This window comes from Sceloporus occidentalis, unplaced genomic scaffold (genome assembly GCF_023333645.1).
Source record: "Sceloporus occidentalis isolate IW3139 unplaced genomic scaffold, rSceOcc1.0.p SCAF_52, whole genome shotgun sequence".
Taxonomy (NCBI): Eukaryota; Metazoa; Chordata; class Lepidosauria; order Squamata; family Phrynosomatidae; genus Sceloporus; species Sceloporus occidentalis.
This window is the reverse complement of record NW_028317032.1, coordinates 4,641,561-4,661,555: the sequence shown is the minus strand read 5'-3', so window position 1 is coordinate 4,661,555 and position 19,995 is coordinate 4,641,561. Positions and strand designations below refer to the sequence as shown.

The following is a 19,995-nucleotide window of genomic DNA, read 5'->3' as shown; positions in this document are numbered from 1 at the left end:
TACGTTTGGTGAATTAACATTTATAAAGGGATAGCTGATGAATTGTGGCCATACGTTGGAAAGGCGCAAGGAATTGAAGAAGGTATAAAGCTGCCACAAAGAGTGAATACGGAAATTTAGAAGAAGTGGTTCCGAAAAAGAATGAGACGTCATTTTATATGGACTTAGGACTTCTACCCTTTAGGTATTTACCTCAATGCCCATGAAGAGCTTGACCAGGGCACAGCTATTAATGTCACGGACAGGCACACGGGAAGGGGGTGCAGAGAAGGATGTTGGTGAAACCATAAGGGACCTGGACCAGATAATATCCTCCCTCCAACACAGCAATCCAGATGAAACATACTTGTAGTTTATGCCTTCAGGCGTATCAAGTGGAAACCAATTGCCCCATCTAGTTTGCCCATTTTTTCCCATAGTTGCCAACAGTCCTTTTTTTGGGGGGGTCCTGTGAAATTCTGGTTCTGAGCCTGTGCACTGTACACATGCATCATGAAACTGTCTGAGAGACACACGGCCTAAAAACTGGTAAATGAGTTCCAGACACTCAGTATCTGTAGCCCAATAGGGTGACAGAGCGCTGCTCAACTCCTAATTCAGGCTCCGCTCACTTTTGTCACGGAGCAAATGTTGGCAGGTATGTTTTCCTGACACAGAGACTTAGACCTTAATCAGTCCTTGGTTTTGTGTTGGATTCAGGATAGCATTATGCCTACCCCACACATGGTTAAATTCCCTCACTGTATCAACCTGTGCTGCTTCTACTGCAAGGCTGTTCCATTTATCTACCACCCTTTTTAGAATATGACCTCTTCTTCTAACATTTCTCCTCGAAAAGAAACATTTCCTGTATTAAACCCCTTTAGGTATTTAAATGTTTCTATCACATCTCCCCTCTTTCTTCTTCTCTACAAGCCGTACATATTAAGATCCTTTCATATTTCCTTTTTATCTGGCAAACTATTCACCATATTAGTAGCGTTCCTCTGAATTCTCTCCAATGTGTTAATATCCTTTTGGAGATGGGGTCTCCAGAATTGTACCCCATACTTTAGGTCTAATCGGAGAGATCAGAGATCCAAAAAGTGGCAGAACCTCTCCCCCCTCCCTGCTATTAATACGTCTAGCTTTACAACCCAGCACCCCGCTTGCCTTTTCGGCTTAATTGCTTTGCCTGCTTACCTTTAAGTCATCAGAAACAATTACTCCCAAGTCCCTCTCTTCTCCTGTCACAGACAGAACAGTGTCCCCAATCCTAAACTCTGCCCTGGGATTTCCCAAGAGTTCCCCCTCCAGAAAGTGGTACATCATTTTGTTCATTTTGTTCATTTTTCTCACAAATGCAACTTACTACAAAAATGTCTAACCTGATCAGTACAAACACACGGAATTGTATTTAATATTTTCTTTGCTATGATTTACAAGTTTTCATACTATACACACCGTGGCAGGAAGCACCTATTACTGCTATCCCTGTTGCCAAGTGCGAATGAATTAAGAACCATGCATGTACTTTTATACAAAGCCAGTGCCCATTAAGAAAAAAAATAACAATCTTGTTTGATAGTCCATCAGAATGACATTACTGTAGGGGGTTGACCAAGTGCATCTTGACCTAGCCAAGTACTTCAATGCTTAGCAGACATTAAATCTTCTTATTAAGCAGACGAGGCAGCACATATGCACATTTACACAAAACATTTCTTAAGTTATATTGTGGTGATTGTGTTTTTGTTGTTGTTCTTCTGACTGAATAGAGATAGCTTTGAAAATGTCTCCTGTTCTGCTGAGACGAGAGAACATTTGTGTCATGTCGACCTGGCAGCACAATCTGCTCAACAAGCCGCATTACGTGGTGTAGGCACAGTACCCAGAATAGGAAGCCGAGCAGACGTCCGGCACTAACCATTGGTGCTCACCTATATAGGCGTCACTGATATGTCACTGATTTACAATGGAAACCTTTTTGGTATTATAACATTCTGATTCTATTTATAGTACTAACAGTGTGTGCAGTGCTGTACGCAGTACGGTGAATACAAGGGAGTGTACCAGTCACCAGTCTGAAATTAAGAAAAACATTTATACTTTATATTCTGTGTAACATTTACATTACATTTATTTATACAGCGCCGGCAGATCCCGAAGCCCTGTCACACTAGGGGACAGTGACAATATTTAACAGGCAATCTGAAATGACAATAACATTAACACACAGTAAGACAAACTGGTACCGAAAGAGAAGAGGTTCCTTCTCTTGCGAGATAACAATCTATCAAACTGTAAAGGACATGAATGAAATGGTTTGTCCAATGGGAGCTACAGGGAAGCAGGAGGCAGAATAAAACAGAGTACGAGAGAAGAGTTTTTAAGGGTGATTTTAAGTCTGTGTCTGTATAAACTGATTGTGTCAGTGTATATTATTATTACTATTATTATTATTATATTTTATGTATATAATGCCAATAATGTACGCATAACTTCTTACAGTCCATACATTAAAAAGGTATACTGTTGGAGTGGACAGGAGGGCATTAACCCCTTAATGACAAAGCCCGTACATGTACGGCCTCAAAATGCATTGTTTTCAATGGGTTTAGGGACCTCCCATTGTCCTTAAGGGGTTAAGAGGGCAGCTATAGGAGATGAGAGGTCAATGGAGCAGAAAAATAGAAAATAAAGTAAGACAGGCCAAATAAAACCTGTTCTGGAAAACATACTGGATAGACAGGAGCAAAGGGTTAGAATGACACAGAGTCAGGAAAATACTAATATGCAAAAGGCTAGTAGATGAATATGTAGATCTCCCTGTCCAGTCTGTACACCTGTTTGCAGAGGTGTAGTCGTTGGCTTGGGGTTCGGTTGCCGGGTTTTTTATATAGGGACTGGCTGTTTTTCCGGTTGGTATTACCTTATGGTAAGTTTATTCTGTTAATTAATTATACATCTGTTTATTAGCATTAACGGACTGCATAGAGAAGGTAATTTCAGCAGAAGAATAACACCATGAATGATAAGTGGACGTTAGAGAAGATGATTTTCTAATTGTTATATATTTTAGGAACTTGTTAACTCCAATATATACTAAGTATCTTTTTGGATTTTCACTGTTAACTATTAAACTTGTGCTTGAGTCCCAAATCTATTTGGACACATATTTATGTTTTGTTTTTTGCTCATTAATCCACGGACAACTAATTTTCTTTTCCTGGACTTTTCTTTCAGACGAAACTATTTGTTCCCCAAAAATAGGTCTCATCTCTTGTTCTATGCTCCCTTCCCTCTCCTCCAGTCCTGTCTGTTGCCTTGCACTCTCCCCCTGTCTTGTATCCCCCCCCACCTGCTCACTCATCTCCTCCGTCGTTGTCTCATCTCCTCTGATCTCTCTGTGCAGCTGCAGAGATGATGGTGACTGGAGAGATGGGAAGGGGAGTTGGAGAGAGGAGGGTGTCAGTGTGTGAGAGAGAGAGATAGGAGAGAGGATAAAATGCACAGTGCCTACTAAATTATTATATAATCCTTGCTTGTCTGTAGAGGTAAATTAATGCACAACTTTCCTTATAGGCACTGAAATGGTTAATAGTAATTTACATATTCATTATTCTCTGTTGTAAAAGATGTATTAGTTTCATTACGTTTGTTCCCCTGCCCATAAAGTGTATGTTTAATTCCAATGCCCGGTGCTATGGAAATATGTGTCCACCTAGTGGTAACGTTTCCTTTTTCCTTTATTTGTAGAGAGACATAAAAAGCAAATTCACTGCAGCTAAGGTGGGTTTGATTAAAGGGACACCCACCTTCCCATATAGCCTTTTAAACATATGCAATGATTCAGTGGCATGAGAGTGCTCCCACTGTAATGAGCGGGAGAACTTAATGCGCATGAGGACAGGGGGTCTCATTAGACCCCCGCCAGGACACTCACTGAGCCAGCGCTGGATCTCACTGGCTGTAAGTGTACCATGCATTGGGCCGAACACATTTCCTGCACAGAAATTAGCTAGGGGAGCTAAAAGAAAGAGGCAAAAAAGCATATGAGGGGCTCTGGAGAATCTCACCATGCATTTGCAAGGGGGACATCAAGTAAATTTAAAGGGACCTCTCTGCTATAAGGTGCATATTATGGCCTGAATACATATTTTTTTTATCTTTAGTCGAACAAAAAACTTTAAAGTTAAATTACTGATGAACCTCACTTATTTAAAATAATATTATTTTATATTATTATTATATTATTATTATACCTATTATTTTAAATATATATTATATCTATTATTTTAAATACTGTTAGTCCAATAAAAAAGGTATTACAAGATTCAGGTTTTTTTTGCATTTTTATAATGTCTTTAACACTACAACATTGATAGAGGCTGTTAGAAGATATAACCCCCCCTCTCCCGCGTAATCTGGCTCCCATGACAAAAATATTAGTGTTGGTATCACCTACCTGCATTTATTTGAGATGTCTCAACTTTAATATATTTCCCTATACATGCGTAATATGTCCCGTTTAAAGTCATAATAAAACCTGAATGAGCTTATGAGACTTAACTCTGGTGTATACTAAATATTAATGGTTTGAACTCAATAAAATATTCAACAAAATAAACAATATATATATATATTATTATTATTATTCATTGTTTTATATAGCACCATCATATTCCGTAGTGCTGTACAATGGGGTATATATGTATATTTATATATCATGGTGGAATTGTTATACATGCATGGAGTAGACTTCCGGCAGACGAGATAAGAGTAATCCTATCCCTACTTACATCAAAACATAGTATTATTTTAATAAAAACTAGATCAGATTTCCGATGCTTTTCTATAAGTTTTTAGCTGGAGATGTCTTCATGCAGCCAGCTGCCTTAAGTCCATGTAACTGTTATCCGTCGAGAGATTTATGTTACTTTAGCTGTGTTATCTGATGGTCTGCTGTGATCTAGAGCCATTAAGGTAAATATCTACCTCCCAGGCAGCGTCTCTGATTCATGGTTGACCTGCGTTACTCATTTAAGGAATGTCCTTCAGACAGCCATCGGTGGCATTTGACAAACTATCTGCCTAGTAAAAAAGTCTGTATATCTGCCCGGTGTCCACCAAGGGCTCCATTGGCCCCTATGAGCAGCTACGTCTTGGTGGAAGTTCCCCTTCAGGATTTAAATTCTCGTTATGTATCTGGCTTCGGCGTTTCTCTCTTAGATAGTTAATTTTAGAAGGACCGCGATGGGGAAAATGACAGTGATGAATCCCCAGCACAGTTATTATCTCTGTATCAAGTGTGTTTGGCTACTGTAGACATAATAGTTGTTATTTCGTTTCCCTCCAGAACATATTCAGACATAAATGAAACAAACTGAGTGTTCTTCATCTGGTAAAAATAGTACAGTACATTCTACTGCCTGACGTCCCTATGGAGATCCAACTCCTGCTCAGTGAATGCCAGGTCTAACAGACCAAGAAGAGAATCAGACCAATGTGTTCCTTCTCAGAGGGGTCCACATCTGGGGCCGGGTGATTAGGACTACCAGGTGTCGGGTACTGAACCGGCTAAAATGATGGTCCCGCTGCACGTCACTGGGGTTTGGGTTTAAATGATATTTGGCTTCACAGATTGTCATTCAGAGGAAAAAAGTGTTTAACTAATGAGTAACTCGTACATCCCATGGTACAGCGCTGCAGAATATGATGGCGATATATATATACATATATATATATATATAGAGAGAGAGAGAGGGAGAGCAATAAATTAATCACAGGTTAAGTGGGTGACTGGCGGCTGACCCTGTCCTCCCAAGGGGCTAGAAATTGGGAGTCACAAAATCTTTTTCACCATCCATATTCCTCGACATCAAAGTACAAAGACACACGTGGTATATCTGTTATGTGTTAAAATAACTTTTATTTAAAAATATTTCCCAAATCTAATACACTATAAAAAATAAACTAAAAACCCAAATATTTCTATGTGACTTTACTAAGATAAAATTCTTCCAGTTTACTAATTTATCTTATTTTATATATATTCATATATTATATACACAACATATTAATTGTGTGTTTTTTTCTTTTCATTCACAAATTGTATGTCATTTTTAATAATGGAGTAAATTGTGGTTTCATTACAGAATAGCTTCTCTATAATCTTTCAGTTGGCTCTGCTTTCTAAACCTTGTGGCGGTCAAAGTTGAAATTTGCGAAATATAGGATAGTCCTTTTGCGTATGAGTTTGAAGATTAATTGCTCTTTTCGGTCGATTCTATGGAGACATTTTACAAAAAAGAGCGAAAGGAGAAAAAAATTGCTGTTTTTCAAGCAGCACACTATGTCCAGCCAACGATGATTGCACTCTCTGTGAATTATTTTGGTTCAATCACATTGGGTACGTCGATCCATAGTGAGTTAGAGCAGCCATGCAAGTCTTTCCATGCTCAATGTTTGTTCCTTGTTTTCAAAGCACAAACAGAACGGGCTTCCAGACGGAATGTATTGTACTTGGAAACCATAGGGGTCTTGGGACATCACAGACCTGCTAACATCCTTTATAAGGTGACAGACTGAGGTCTCTCTTGTCTGCTAGTGGAATTGTTTCCTGCAATATACCAGCAGCAGGGACAGATCACACGTTAAAGGAGGAGGAACATTCTGCTTCATTGAAGGCTTTCGGTTTAGTGTTCTCCCTGAGCCTCAAAGCTTTTCAGAACCTCGGCGTCTCCGTAGGTCTAGGACATACGGGTGATCTTAAGAATATTGAACAATGTTTGGGGCACAAATCCTTCTTTTGTTCTTTAAATGGAACCAGTAAGATCGTTTTTTACTTTCTAATGGAAATCTATTTTTTTTGTTTAAGTCCTATGGAAAATGGGAAATTCTTACGCTGGCCAACTGAAGACAACCCGTTTTGAAGAAGTCCTCCACAATTCTATCGAAGCATCTCTGAGATCTAACACCCTCATCCCCAGACCCATCTTCTCCCAGCTTTACTTAGAAGCAGAACAGCAGCTGTCCTCTCTGGATGGTAAGGGCTCTTTGGAATGATTTAGATTTTGAGTTGGAAAGAATTACTAGCAGTGAGATGGATTGGATTTTGTTAAACGCTAGAAAGAGGAAACTGTATTTTTTTCACAGATATTTACAATGGAAATGTTGTTTTATACACTACCTGCTCTGATGTCTCTGTAGTTTCTTATATCATATATCCATATTAGCTCTTAATTAGCACAGGATTCCAGAACATTGTAAAATATGTCCATCTGCTTAAATTACAGAGAGGGTGATAGATAAGTGGAACAGCCTCCCAGCAGAAGTGGCAGAGCCTAATACAGTAAGGGAATTAAAACATGTATGGGATAGGCATAGAGCTGTCCTGAACCTAAGATAAGACTTTACATCCGGAAAAACAAGTAAAGTAACTTTAGCCAAAAATCTGACCATTTGTCTTCGCTTGTCAGGATTATTAGATTTTAAATCTAGAAATGTATGAAAATCTAAATATCTCCAGATAATAAGATGAATGTCTTGAAAGCCCTAATAACATATTTTGTGACTTGGGTGAAAATCATTGCGGTCGTTGTACAGATAACCTAAACCTGTCTTTCTGAAATGATTAAACTGATATTTATTTAAATAAATGACATTACATATATTTACGTAGCGCCGGCAGATTCCGTAGCGCTGTATAGTTTGTAATCAAAATAGGATTTGTAGTGATGATTGTTCCTCTGCTGCTTCATTTAAAACTCAGTTTAATGTCAACTTATTTTGTCAAAATGACATATATATATATACATATATATATACATATATATATATATAGTATTTATTATAATTATATATAATAATATATTTATTATATTATTATATATAATAATATATTATATATCATTATATATGCATGTATAATGTAAATAAAAGATTATATACATAGTAAAGAGGCATTGACAAAATGCATCAAAATAAAAAAGGAATTATTGATGTTTTTATCCCATTTTTGTAATCTGTTAATTAAATATATACCAAATGATGAATGATTAAATCATATATAATAATCTAAATCTCATATCATCATAATAATATAAAATCATATTTATAACATATAAAGTTTGATTTCCCATGTACTCTCCCAGTTTCTTGGAGCTGCTAGCATGGCCAGTAATTCTTTGTGCCCTTAAAACACATGGAGAAGCCTTCATTCTTTCACAAAAAGTGTGTAACAGTTGAGGTTGGATTAGCGTTCCTTTTCACAGCCCGGAGCTTACACAGCGAGAGCTGCTGATGTCATCACGATACTCATTTCAGCCGCTTCCCTTCATTCAGCACATTTCTACAAAGCGCTTTCTGCTAGAGCCCGTAAAACCAGGACTCCTGCAGGCGGAAAGAGAAAAGGAAATGTGAGCGCCGGCAACAAACTGTGTTCTTTCACAAGTGTAGGAGGGCAATTTCACGGGGTGAGTGGAGTTTACTGCCAGGGGTCTGGCATTCATTGACAAACCAGGGAGCCCAACAGAGCGTGATCATTTATTGTGATCATACAGAGATAATACGTCCACCTGCATTGCTACTTTATTGAGGGGGGTGGTCAATAAGTGGAACTGCCACCCAGCAGAAGTGGTAGAGGTGAATACAGTGAGGGAATTTAAACACACATGGGATAGACATAAAACTATCCTGAATCTAAGACAAGATCAAGGCCTGGTTAACGGTTGAGTTTTTAAGTCAGGAATAATGGGGAAATTCTATGTTTCCGTGTTAACTGGTGTTAGTCTGGGTTTTGGTACATAAATAAAGGAAAAGAGGCTGCAGAAAGCAAGAGGCATTAAGAAAAATTGGCGTTATGTATCTGATGTCTCAGAAGCAAACTCGTTAAAGTGACAGATCCCATTCTTTGTGTGTATTGGAACCTGCACACATGACTCCGCTTCCGTGTAACGGAGAGTCATGCTGTGTAAACTGTTATGTCTGGAGGGCCACTCTTTTTGTTTTTAGAGTTAACTTTAAGGGGTGGCTAATAGGGTTTATTAGGGGCAACCTGGAGTCAAAGATCAGCACACTCCGGTAACTTTCTAAATGAGCTGACCCTTCGCCTCTTGAAATATTAACCCTTTAATAGCCCTTCATGAAGATTCTATGTAGTAACTCTCCAAAAGTGTTTACATAATGGATCTAATACTTTGACTTGTCATTACTTAAAGAAACACTTAATTAAGTCACCTGCATTCAAGCAGGGATATTGACCATAACATACTGGCAGCACAGGCACTTGCTTGTCTTATATATGATCACAGCCGTGTAAAATAGGAAGGAGTCAGCTCCAGACGGTGGACCCCGAGAATCTGCCCCTTCACCCTGAGATTGGGGCAAAAACCCTGAGACTCAAGTCTAACCCTGAGAGTCCCCAGGTTTGGAGATCAACGTCAAAGGATACTACCAGACAGAGAAGAATCAGGCTGGATCTGCCCTGCGCACAGCATGTACAAAATGTGATTCTGATCCAAAGTTTGAAGAGTGGCATTGTCAGGGCAGGGTATAGAATTGTGTATTTGCATTAAGAGTTATTAAGTTGTATTGAACGATGGGCAGAAACCCATGGATGGTTCTAGCAGCCGATCTATGTTTTAATGTTTATTATAAATATTATGATTTACTAATACATAACGCTAAGAGCCTAAATACCAATATTATGACTGTTCTATCATTTACTTGATAATTACTTTGGGAATGTTATCATATTTAGAAAGATCCATCCTACACGATGACAAAACTTAAACATACATGGGACGGGCGTAAAGCTACCCTGACTCTAAGACGAGACCAAAGACTGATTAAGGTCCGAGTCAGGAGCAGGCTCAACGGCCAAAGGGTTCTTAGCTGCCGTCAAATTCTTTGTTTAGATTTAGTGTTTTCAGCTTATATACGGTAATATTTTGATGTCCCCCACTACCCAGCGAGACGGGTTACTAACACCAGCTTCCTTGCATCTGCTTGAACACAGAACATACTCGGCTATATGAAGGCCTCGCTGCTGTCGCCTTATCTTTCATTTAACATTTTCCAATAACGTATAGATTGCGTACATATAATGTCAGATTGATGGCTTTATGGTTTTTGTTTGTGTCTGCAGTTGATCCTTCATGTGGTATGCTCTTCTGCAGGTGGCCGAGTGGACAATGATGATGACGAGGATGATGATGATGGCTCCGGGTCGAATAGCCCACCACTATCATACCAGAATAAGCCTCCTCCAGAAGGTTGTTGTACAACTGATGGTGAGAACTTTTATGTTAGTGGATCTGTAACTCGTCTAAAAATTTTTGTAGTCTACAATATTTATTGGAAAAAAAACAAAACAAAAAAAAAGAAATTGATTGGCTCAATGCTTTGTGGTTTTGATGTTATTCTAACATTTAATGCAAAATCCCTTCAGTTGAAATATTAAAGGGAAATATTTTTCATATCTTTATATCACAAAGCACTAAACGTGGGCAGCCATTTTTTCCTTCTACTCTTCATTTCCTGTTACATATCTTAGCAGTTTTGCTACGCAGGAAGTGAGAAATGTGGAGAAGTATTCCACATTCTTCAATGCTTTGTAGAACGCGGAATACTTTGTTGTTAAGGGGTTAAAAATAGTTTAGGCCAGACTCTTTAATACATGCATTTGAGAATTCTCTTTTTTTTTTTTTTTATATATTCATTTTTAAATAAGATTTCTACTGTGTATCTCAAATGAAAATACAAATAAAATATTTTTACAAAAAACATTTTAAGTAACTTTGCCGTATTCTGTTTTTTGTGTTTAAGGTTTTTGCCAGGCTGGTAAAGATTTGAGACTTTCCTCGATGCCGTCAGATCACTTTGAATTGCCTCCCGGGTTCTTATTGGTCGGCGCGAAGTCTCCCAGCTTACCGGATCAAATTTTAGTTTGTGCCGTCGATAAAAGATTTTTGCCGGACGATAACGGGCGCAATGCACTTTTAGGTAAGTCTGTACTTGGAATCCTGTCTTGTGATGGAAATGTGATCTGGCAGATAGATTACTGCAGGCATGAAGAATCCAATACATTGGTGAGCGATAGGATGGAGAGGTTTTTGACAGTCAGGTAGGCAATTTGGAAGAGATGGAGCTGGTCTCCATTTAGAGTAGAAGGCCCGTAGGTAATTTAGAGCAGGTGAGAAAGCGATTGCAATAACAATGACGTTCAAAGTATTTAATTAATTTATGTTAAGAAGGTATACCTTATAGTACACACAATATATATAAAATATGTTAGATTGTAAGCTTATGAGCCGGGCCCTCTTTACCTAATGTATTGGTTTGTCTCAGTTTGTTAATTCTAGTTTTGTCAGACCCAAACAATGTACAGACTGTAAGAAGCGCCACGTAAATAAGAATATAGATAAATAAAATATAATAATAATTACTAACTGGTTCAGCCTTCGAGGCTTACCTTTTAGGATCAGCTGGGATTTATAACATACTTAAAGCCACCATTTCTTTGTTTAGGCTGTGCCGACATGCGAGGGCTTTAAACTGGGGCATTTAAACTGAGGACTTGTTTTCTTTGTATTATCCACCACTTTATCTTTTGTTAATATTTGCTCTGGCTTTCATTCCACGCCTTAATTCATACGCATTAATTCATACGCAATGTAACTATGTAACTATGCAATGCTTAGACAGGTACGTCCTAATATTGGTCTTTCAGCAGTCAGGGGTTCTGCGCTATATTTACATTATATAAGTTTGGGTAGGCATGTACTTTTAAACACCATTGAGAACCCAAAATAATTATTGATTGTCTTAGTTTATAAAAGTTGGGCTTAAGAGATCAGTAATGTTAGGATCTATATTATTATTATTTTTATATTAGATCAAGTTATGGAGTTATACAGGAGATAATGGTGAAGGGATTTGTGTACTACCAATAGGATAAGTAGAAGGTCAACACGAGCAGGAAATATATAATTTGGGGTTTTTAGGTATGGAATGGGTAGATGTATTGACCTCATTGGGTCTTCTCTTGTCATGTTCCTGTCTCCTGCTGGATTCTTGACATCAAAGGGAGTAAAATGTTACACATTGTATAGTAAAGTGGCCCCAAACTAAATTCTAATCTGAAAAGGGCTAAAACCCAACCATTGGCGGAGGACTTGGGTATTTGTAAAGGGAATTGCCCCGTCTTATTAGACATAACCTTACAGAGAGGAGAGCTGCTTCTTCCTACAGACGGACAGCACATTCCAAGGCTGGTTTCAGACTTGAAAGAACAAACAATTAGTGCAGAGGAAGTGTTTGGGATTAATTGCACTCCGGACAAAAGCACAAAAGAGCCATAAATCATAGTTGGTGGAAAGGGGTTTGTATTACATGGAGTTTTATCCCATCTCTGCTTCCTGCAATAAACCTGCTTTCCTTTGAGCAGACAATACCGGCTAATGGTTAAACAATGCTGTGTGATAAGCGGGTATCTGGAAGCTCTGGCCCCCAAACATCCACGTGTTTGGTTATTCTTCCAGATTTTAATTCCTTAAAAAATGTTTTGCTTTATAATTTACCTAACGACTCATTTATAGCGCACCATCAAGTCACGTTTTCACAAATCCTACCATTTAAATGAACCCACATAATGGTATTTCCAGATTAAATGAAACAATAATTGCATATTAAAACTGACCCTGCTTGGGGAAAGGTATGTCAGCTTTATCTTCTTAGGATCTGCATGATTATTCCTCCCCATTAGGCTATCTCTCCCCTGACTTTTGCTGGTGGCAAGATGCATATCGCCCCTTGTTTCAGTTTGTGTGTTACGATCAGCTTGGAAAGACCACCTTATTGATATTGGACACATTATGGATGCGGCTCATTGGCTTTTACTTTTATATATAGTATATATGGCTGGTAAAAGGATTCTTTATGCGGGGGGGGGGCTTTTTAATGGCAGACTAGACGGGCCGAATGGTTCTTATCTGACTTCAGATTCTAGATTTCTCCGCTTCCTTTATCTTTTTACAAAAAACAAAATACTGTCTGCGCTTCTCACCCTAATAAAGTTGGCAACAAATATATAAACATAATATAAATGAGAGGTTTTGGTTATATGAATTGGCCAAAGCATAATTAAGCTCACCCGCCACGTCAAGGCACACTCTCAATAGGGTGAGAACCTACTCTCACCTCCTACATAGTGGGCACACAAAGCAGTTTATACTGCTACCAAAACCAAATTAATGTGTTGGGGGAGGTGCAATTAAACCTCCTCCCATTTAACCCCTGGACAGCAAGCTGCAACCAGACTAATGAGGAGCCAACAACCTCAAATATGTGCAAACAGGGAAAAGAAAAAATGTCGGTGCGCTAAGCTAGTCTCAGGCTCAAATAATACAAATGTATAATATGAGGCCTACCAAACAGTGTGAGCATGCTGCAAATACAGTGTGTTGGCTGTACAATGTATACAAAAAACAAAATACTGTCTGCGCTTCTCACCCTAATAAAGTTGGCAACAAATATATAAACATAATATAAATCTTTTTAGACTGAATTATTCGTTACTAGGGGTCTAATTCATACAGTTACTAATAGATTGCAAGCTCTTCTCCATCTCTACCACTATGTCCTCTTGTGTGTTGTTGTCAGTTCCGTATATATTGTCAGTTTTGACGTCATTTTTAAATATTTCGTTATGTATGTAACCCTATAGGTACAGCATACTCTGCTCTCCTCCCTGGTACTCGTAGGGTTACGGGACGAGGCTGCTATTTAATGTCACTGTTTTTTCTCTTTCATGCTTTTTTATGACGCGGGATTTTCTTTTAAATCATGCAATCAAAGCCTCTTGTGTTGCTGCCGAATTTCATGGACGTTAAGCAGATGTCTGACAAATACCTTGATTACGAACGTGTTTTGTTCATGCAGCCAAGTTGTCTTGACCTCAAAAGTCACAGCGACCTTTAGCAACCTGTATGCCAGAGCCTGTGATGTAATAGACTACCTCCTGCCTTGGCCAGTTCATAAGAAGATTCCCCGTACCCATAGAAACCAGACAGGCTGCCGGATGAATGAAATCTTATTAAAATACCGTGAAAACGGGAAAGGGCACCCTGTGTTATTTTTTAAACCTCCCTACTATATATATATATATATATATATATATATATACATACTGTATAAATATTAATGTTTTATATATATATAAATATATATATCTTTAATATAAGCCTTTTAAATAAAAATATACCGTATTGGCTCGGATATAGGCCGCACCCGCATATAGGCCGCACCCTAAAAGTTTTTTAATGAAAAAAGTTTCTGCCCCCCCAGATATGCTGCCACTCTGTCCCGAAGATGTACCCCCCCGAGATATGCTGCCACTCTACCCCCCGAGATATGCTGCCACTCTAACCCCCCCCGAGATATGCTGCCACTCTGTCCCCAAGATGTCTCCCCCCACACCAGACTTACCGGTGCAGACTCCACGGGGTCTTGCGGGGCCGGCGGGGGACATCTACACTTATTCAACTTCCGGTGCCGGCACTTCCGCCGTGGGAAGTACCGGCAAGGAAGATTGTTCACGCAGACGTTCACCGGCAGCGGCGATGCGAGCAGAAACAACCTCCGCTGCCAGCAAAGCAAGATGTGCTTTAAAAATCTCCCATGCCGGGACTCCCCCCATGGGAATTCCCGGCAAGGCAGATTGTTAAAGCACATCGTGCAGACGTGCCAGCAGCGGAAGCTGTTTACGCGCATCGTCGCTGCCGGTGAACGTCTGCGCGATGCGCTTGGACAATCTCCGGTGCCGGCACTCCCCCTGTGGAAAGTGCCGGCAGGGGAGGCTGTCTGAGCACATCAGAGAGTAGGATGCAGGGGGATCTGTATCCTAACCCCGCTGCCTGCCCGGCGCCCGGGACTGTATATCCCGGGCGTCGGGCGCTAGACCCCGAATATAGGCCGCACCCCCACTTTAAAGACTTAAAGTGGGGGGAAAAAGTGCGGCCTATATTCGAGCCAATACGGTATTATATAATAGTAGATAAGTGGAACAGCCTCTCATTGAAACATGTATGGGATAAGTATATGATGATCCTGAATCTAAGACAAGACCATGATTTGGTTTGAAAAAATGGGCAGACTAGACAGGCCGGACGGTTGTTGTCTGCCATGAAATTCTGTTTCAATGTCCCTTTACAATAGCTGGCAGTAATACTGCATTGATGATGATGATTGACTTACGTTGCAATAACCTGATCATATAAGGTGAGGTTAAACTAAAAATCACATAAGTATTATTTGTTCTTTGTCGGAAGGTTTCTCTGGTAACTGTGTTGGATGCGGAGAGAAAGGCTTCCGATACTTCACGGAATTTTCCAATCACATTAATCTCAAGTTGACGACCCAGCCAAAGAAGCAGAAGCACCTGAAGTATTACCTTGTGAGGAACACACAGGGGTGTCTGGCGAAAGGAGCCCCCATCTCCTGGAAGGGCACAGGTGAGAAGATGCTGATCAGAACACTAGTGTTAGCGTGTAAAGCAGTTCCAACCATCAGCTGTTAGCTTCCCTATCCAGTGGGCAGTTGGGAATGGAGGCGCCTGTCCCATCTGCCTAGTGTTGCCCACACATGGGAACATGATCTGGGGTAATTGGCTTATTTGGGCTGTTTTGTAAAGTCATCTTCTTCGTAGAAGCCCCGGCGGAAGTGCCGGCAGCAGCGGAAGTTGTCTGTGTGCATCGCGCAGACCTTCCCCGGCTGCCAGAGAGGAGGATACTGGCCCCCTGCAGGGGGATCCTCATCTCTGGCAGCCAGGGGAAGTCTGTGCGCTCAGACAACCTCCACTGCTGCTGGGGCTTCTACGGTGGAACACCAGAAGGTCATGTAACACCGGCGCTCCTTCATAGAAGGCCCGGCGGAAGGCTACCGGAGAGGAGGATCCAGGTCTCTGTTTGCCCACAGCACGGCTAAATAAAAATATATGGCCTATATATGGCCACGGACCGGTGGTTGGAGACCCCTGATCTAGAGTTGAATCCTAACCCAGAATAAAGGAATTCTAAGCAGTAATAATTGTTGCAGTATGAGATGACATGATTCGGCTGGCTAGTTAAAGTATCGTACACATATCGCTTCTCCGCCTTTTGGCTAAGATCAAGTGTAATATCTGTTCTCATCAGTTTAATATCTGATACGTCTGGGGACCATATGTTAAATGGATTTTTAGAACAGGGAGATGGAAGAAGAGCTTGCTCTGTCCACTCCACGCATTGACCTGGTATTGCAGTACCTCCAGGACCGGTGCACAAAAAAAAAGTTACGCACACAATAATGGAGCACAAATCGTGTTATAGGTGAGTAACAAGTTGTGTTTCCTTTAAGAGATGAGAAGCCGGCACTCATCCTCCAGCTTGTGCTCCAGTACTGGGCTCAGCACTCACGATGTAACGGCCAAGGCGATGGATCCGATCACTGAAGCAAATCCGCAAGCGTTTGGTGGAAATCCGCTTACAGGTAAGAGAAAAGATTCTACGGCCCTGCAAATAATCAGTGATAACAAATGGTGACGCAGACTGGAGGAAAGTGAAAACAGAGACTGTATACACGGCATGAAACTCCACTTATATTTAGATGCGCATCATGTTAAGAAAGAGATTTCTGCTGGTTTCATTATGTTTTTATTATTTTTACTATTATTTTTAATGCTTTTTATCCCTGTAGTCTGTACTCATTTTACGGTGCATCATCTGCCTTTTACTAAAAGGGTTAAATATAGGATGAACAATAAAAACACATCGTCTAGAGATTAAATATATTCTGCATGATAAGAGTGATATGATATGTAAATGTCAGTTATCTCACCTAAATAACATCTTATATTTTTTTTTACTGAACAGATAATGCATTTTTACCAACTCTGACCCAGAATATTAACGGATCCCTCTGCTCCCAATCAGTGAAGGGGAATCCACCTGCACCACCCAGATCTTCAGTTTTAGGTTGGTGATGGTTCGCTCGTTACTGTCAATAATACCGTATTTGCTCAATTATAAGACGACCCTGATTATAAGACGACCCCCCCCCCCCAAATCTGAATATTAATTTAGGAAAAAAAGAAAAAACCTGAATATAAGACGACCCTATAGGAAAAAAGTTTTACCAGTAAATGTTAATTCATCTAAACTATTTTTTTTTTAATAAAAGCTATGATTGAGAAAAATATTTTGGTTTTATTTCCTTCTATTTTCCAACCTGCCCCCCAGTTATGCACATCTGCCCCAGAAATGCCTTATACCCCCTATATGCCACTGTGCCCCATGATATGCCTTTTAACCCTCTAAATGCCACTGTGCCCCATGATATGCCTTTTAACCCTATATGCCACTGTGCCCCATGATATGCCTTTTGACCCCCTATGTGCCACTCTGCCTCCAGAAATGCCTTATACCCCTATATGCCACTCTGGCATTTAGAGGGTTAAAAGGCATATAGGGAGGTTTAAGGCATTCAGGAGGCAGAGTGGCGTATAGAGGGTTAAAAAGGCATTTCTGGAGGCAGAGTGGCATTAAAGGGGTTAAAAGGCATTTCACAGAGCACTCTGCCTCCAGAAATGCCTTACGCCCCCTATTTAACACTCCCCCCCCAAACCTCGTCTTATAATCGAGCAAATACGGTACTCTAATTAATATGGGGAGGAAATAATAGTGCCTGCATACAGTGATGGGGCATTCGCTGGCTTTAGTAATGTCTGCTTACAGGTCAAACACATTATGCATATCTGCTGCCACCTAGTGGAGATTATGGTATAGACAGATAGTGTGCGCTCTGCTTGCCTTCATTGAATTATATATATACTATATGTCAATTCTACTGAAAGGCGTCCATCTCCTTCTATTCTATAAAGTTTAAACTTTTATTTCTCAAAACTAGAGGGTACCTCTGATGTCATGGTGACATCACTGGGGATTGCCTTTAGGTATTTATTTCACATGTGTTCATTACCATATATATATATATAAAGTATACATATTTTTAGATATATTTTTGTGGCCCCCATTGTCAAACTGCCTCTTGTTGTAAGTAATGAATGATCCAGCTAGAATCTGGTTTTATGATTTGCTGACTTGTTGCGCCCCACATCCAATTGCTGTTTAACCCTGCAACGCCTGAACGATTTGTTTTTAAAGTAGATTTCTCAAATCTGATTAAATTAGTGTTCCCATTGTAAGGAAAGACTGAGCGTGTAGACTTTATTGTCATATTTTGTTTTTCAGGCAATTTAACAAATTCTGGCCCTCCCAAAAAGCGCCTCAAAGGCTGGTCCCCAGAATCTCCATCTTCAACAGACACCAGCTATCAGCAAAACAGCCTGCTTAACGCCAGCGGCTTTGGAAAAGACTGTGAGTTCACGCGTATGCATTCGATTACGAGTATCTGCTACAAAACCTGTAACAAAACACATAAATGTAATAGATGCACTACATTGATGCTCATTTTCTATTCAGTTTTATTTCTCCCCACACAGATTTTTTGAAATGATTACTAATCCTGGACAATATCGGTGCCAAAGGAATTTTTTTTTAAAAAATTGGTCATATAGTAGTCGTATAATTGAAGCAAATGATCCTCCTTGTATGCAAATAATCTCTATTTGCATATGAGGTTAGGATTATGAATTTAAAATTATTATTAGTTATTGCGTAACTTTCAATTTTGTACGTAACAAAGTTTCATTTTCTGCCCCAGTCCTTTAGTTATAATTAGAGTGCAGATTTATTCATTTTCACACTATTTGGGCTTCCACGACATTTAGTATGTGTAGAAATTGCTATATTTCACACTAGATGAAATTAAAAGGCAATAATCCAGATCCGTGCATTAGATCGCAGTCGGCTGTGCAGTGTGTGGATCGTTGAGCAACAGACTTACTTAATTATTTAGTAAAGTATTTAATAAAAAGTTTGTATACCATGGGGGGGGGAATATAATCTTCATGTTCATTATTCCTTTACTTTAATTTATATCTGCTCTTTTGTTTAAGTCACTGATCATTGATTCAGGCAAGCAAACTGCTGGACAGGACATTGATTAGATAATACTGATTCTGCCACAGGCTGCCACCAGTCTGAACGTCCCTAAAGCAAACTTTTCCATATCTCTATTCTAATTGACAAACAAAAAGCACACATTATGGGCCGGTTTCATTCAATGATGGTAAAAGCTGCAAAGGCAACAGATTCTCTTTTTAGAAACTTGCCAAACCCATTAAAATAAGACAAGTTAATATGAGATCCCAGCGGAAGGTCTGCAAATCCCAGGCTATAAGCCACCAGCAGATGCCCAGAAACCCTAATTAATTACAAATGAATTCCCATGTTATTTTTACACTAATGGAGGAATATTTGGAAATAAAATGTTTTATTATACTGATAGTTTGTTTTTTCCCCCCTCTGATGCAGATAGTCCAGGTCAGGCCTATGCTCCACAGCCCACCCCAGGGTCTGGACTCCCGTCATCTACCATGGTGGCCACAGGGGAACCTGTATCGGTGCCAGAAAACCTGCTGAAAACATGCATGACTAAGCCAGTCATCTTTAAAGGTACGTCAAACACCATACGATTTCGTGAATACTGGGTCTGTAACCCAAACCGTATATAAAAGCCTTTAAGAGTATTCTTCACCAAGTGCTCAACATTCTCCGTATGACCACAGGACTCACTCACACGTCTATCTTCTGCCCCTCTCCTTGCTTTTAGTGCTAATTATTTATCTCATTCCCCGCAGGTCATGGAAACTTCCCTTACCTCTGCGGTAATGTCAACGATGTCACCGTCAGCCACCTCTTACACAATTGTTACAGAAACTCTCAGTCTATGCCCAAAGCGTACGGACAGTACGGACCGAGCTCCATACAGCCCATTTCAGAAGAAATGCAGCTCTTGCTTACCGTGTACTACCTGGTACAGCTGGGTGAGTGGACGCTGTCCTCTTTGTCTTCC

At 39.9% G+C, this 19,995-nt stretch overlaps 1 protein-coding gene and 1 non-coding gene across 2 annotated transcripts in view; both read left to right on the top strand.

The window, feature by feature from the left end:
• The first annotated feature begins 6,870 nt into the window (after positions 1-6,870).
• LOC149288352 (protein GREB1-like) overlaps positions 6,871-19,995 on the top strand; it is a 31,519-nt gene continuing 18,394 nt past the window's right edge. Inside the window, exons 1-8 of the mRNA XM_089491883.1 lie at positions 6,871-7,027; positions 10,161-10,274; positions 10,810-10,986; positions 15,312-15,488; positions 16,378-16,509; positions 18,270-18,395; positions 19,455-19,595; positions 19,781-19,966. Of these exons, the coding sequence (XP_089348009.1) occupies positions 6,871-7,027; positions 10,161-10,274; positions 10,810-10,986; positions 15,312-15,488; positions 16,378-16,509; positions 18,270-18,395; positions 19,455-19,595; positions 19,781-19,966 (1,210 nt within the window). The remainder of the gene's footprint in view (positions 7,028-10,160; positions 10,275-10,809; positions 10,987-15,311; positions 15,489-16,377; positions 16,510-18,269; positions 18,396-19,454; positions 19,596-19,780; positions 19,967-19,995) is intronic.
• LOC149288353 (U2 spliceosomal RNA) lies at positions 16,124-16,307 on the top strand. Its single transcript, XR_016277416.1, has one exon. It is a non-coding gene; the product is annotated as a U2 spliceosomal RNA (small nuclear RNA).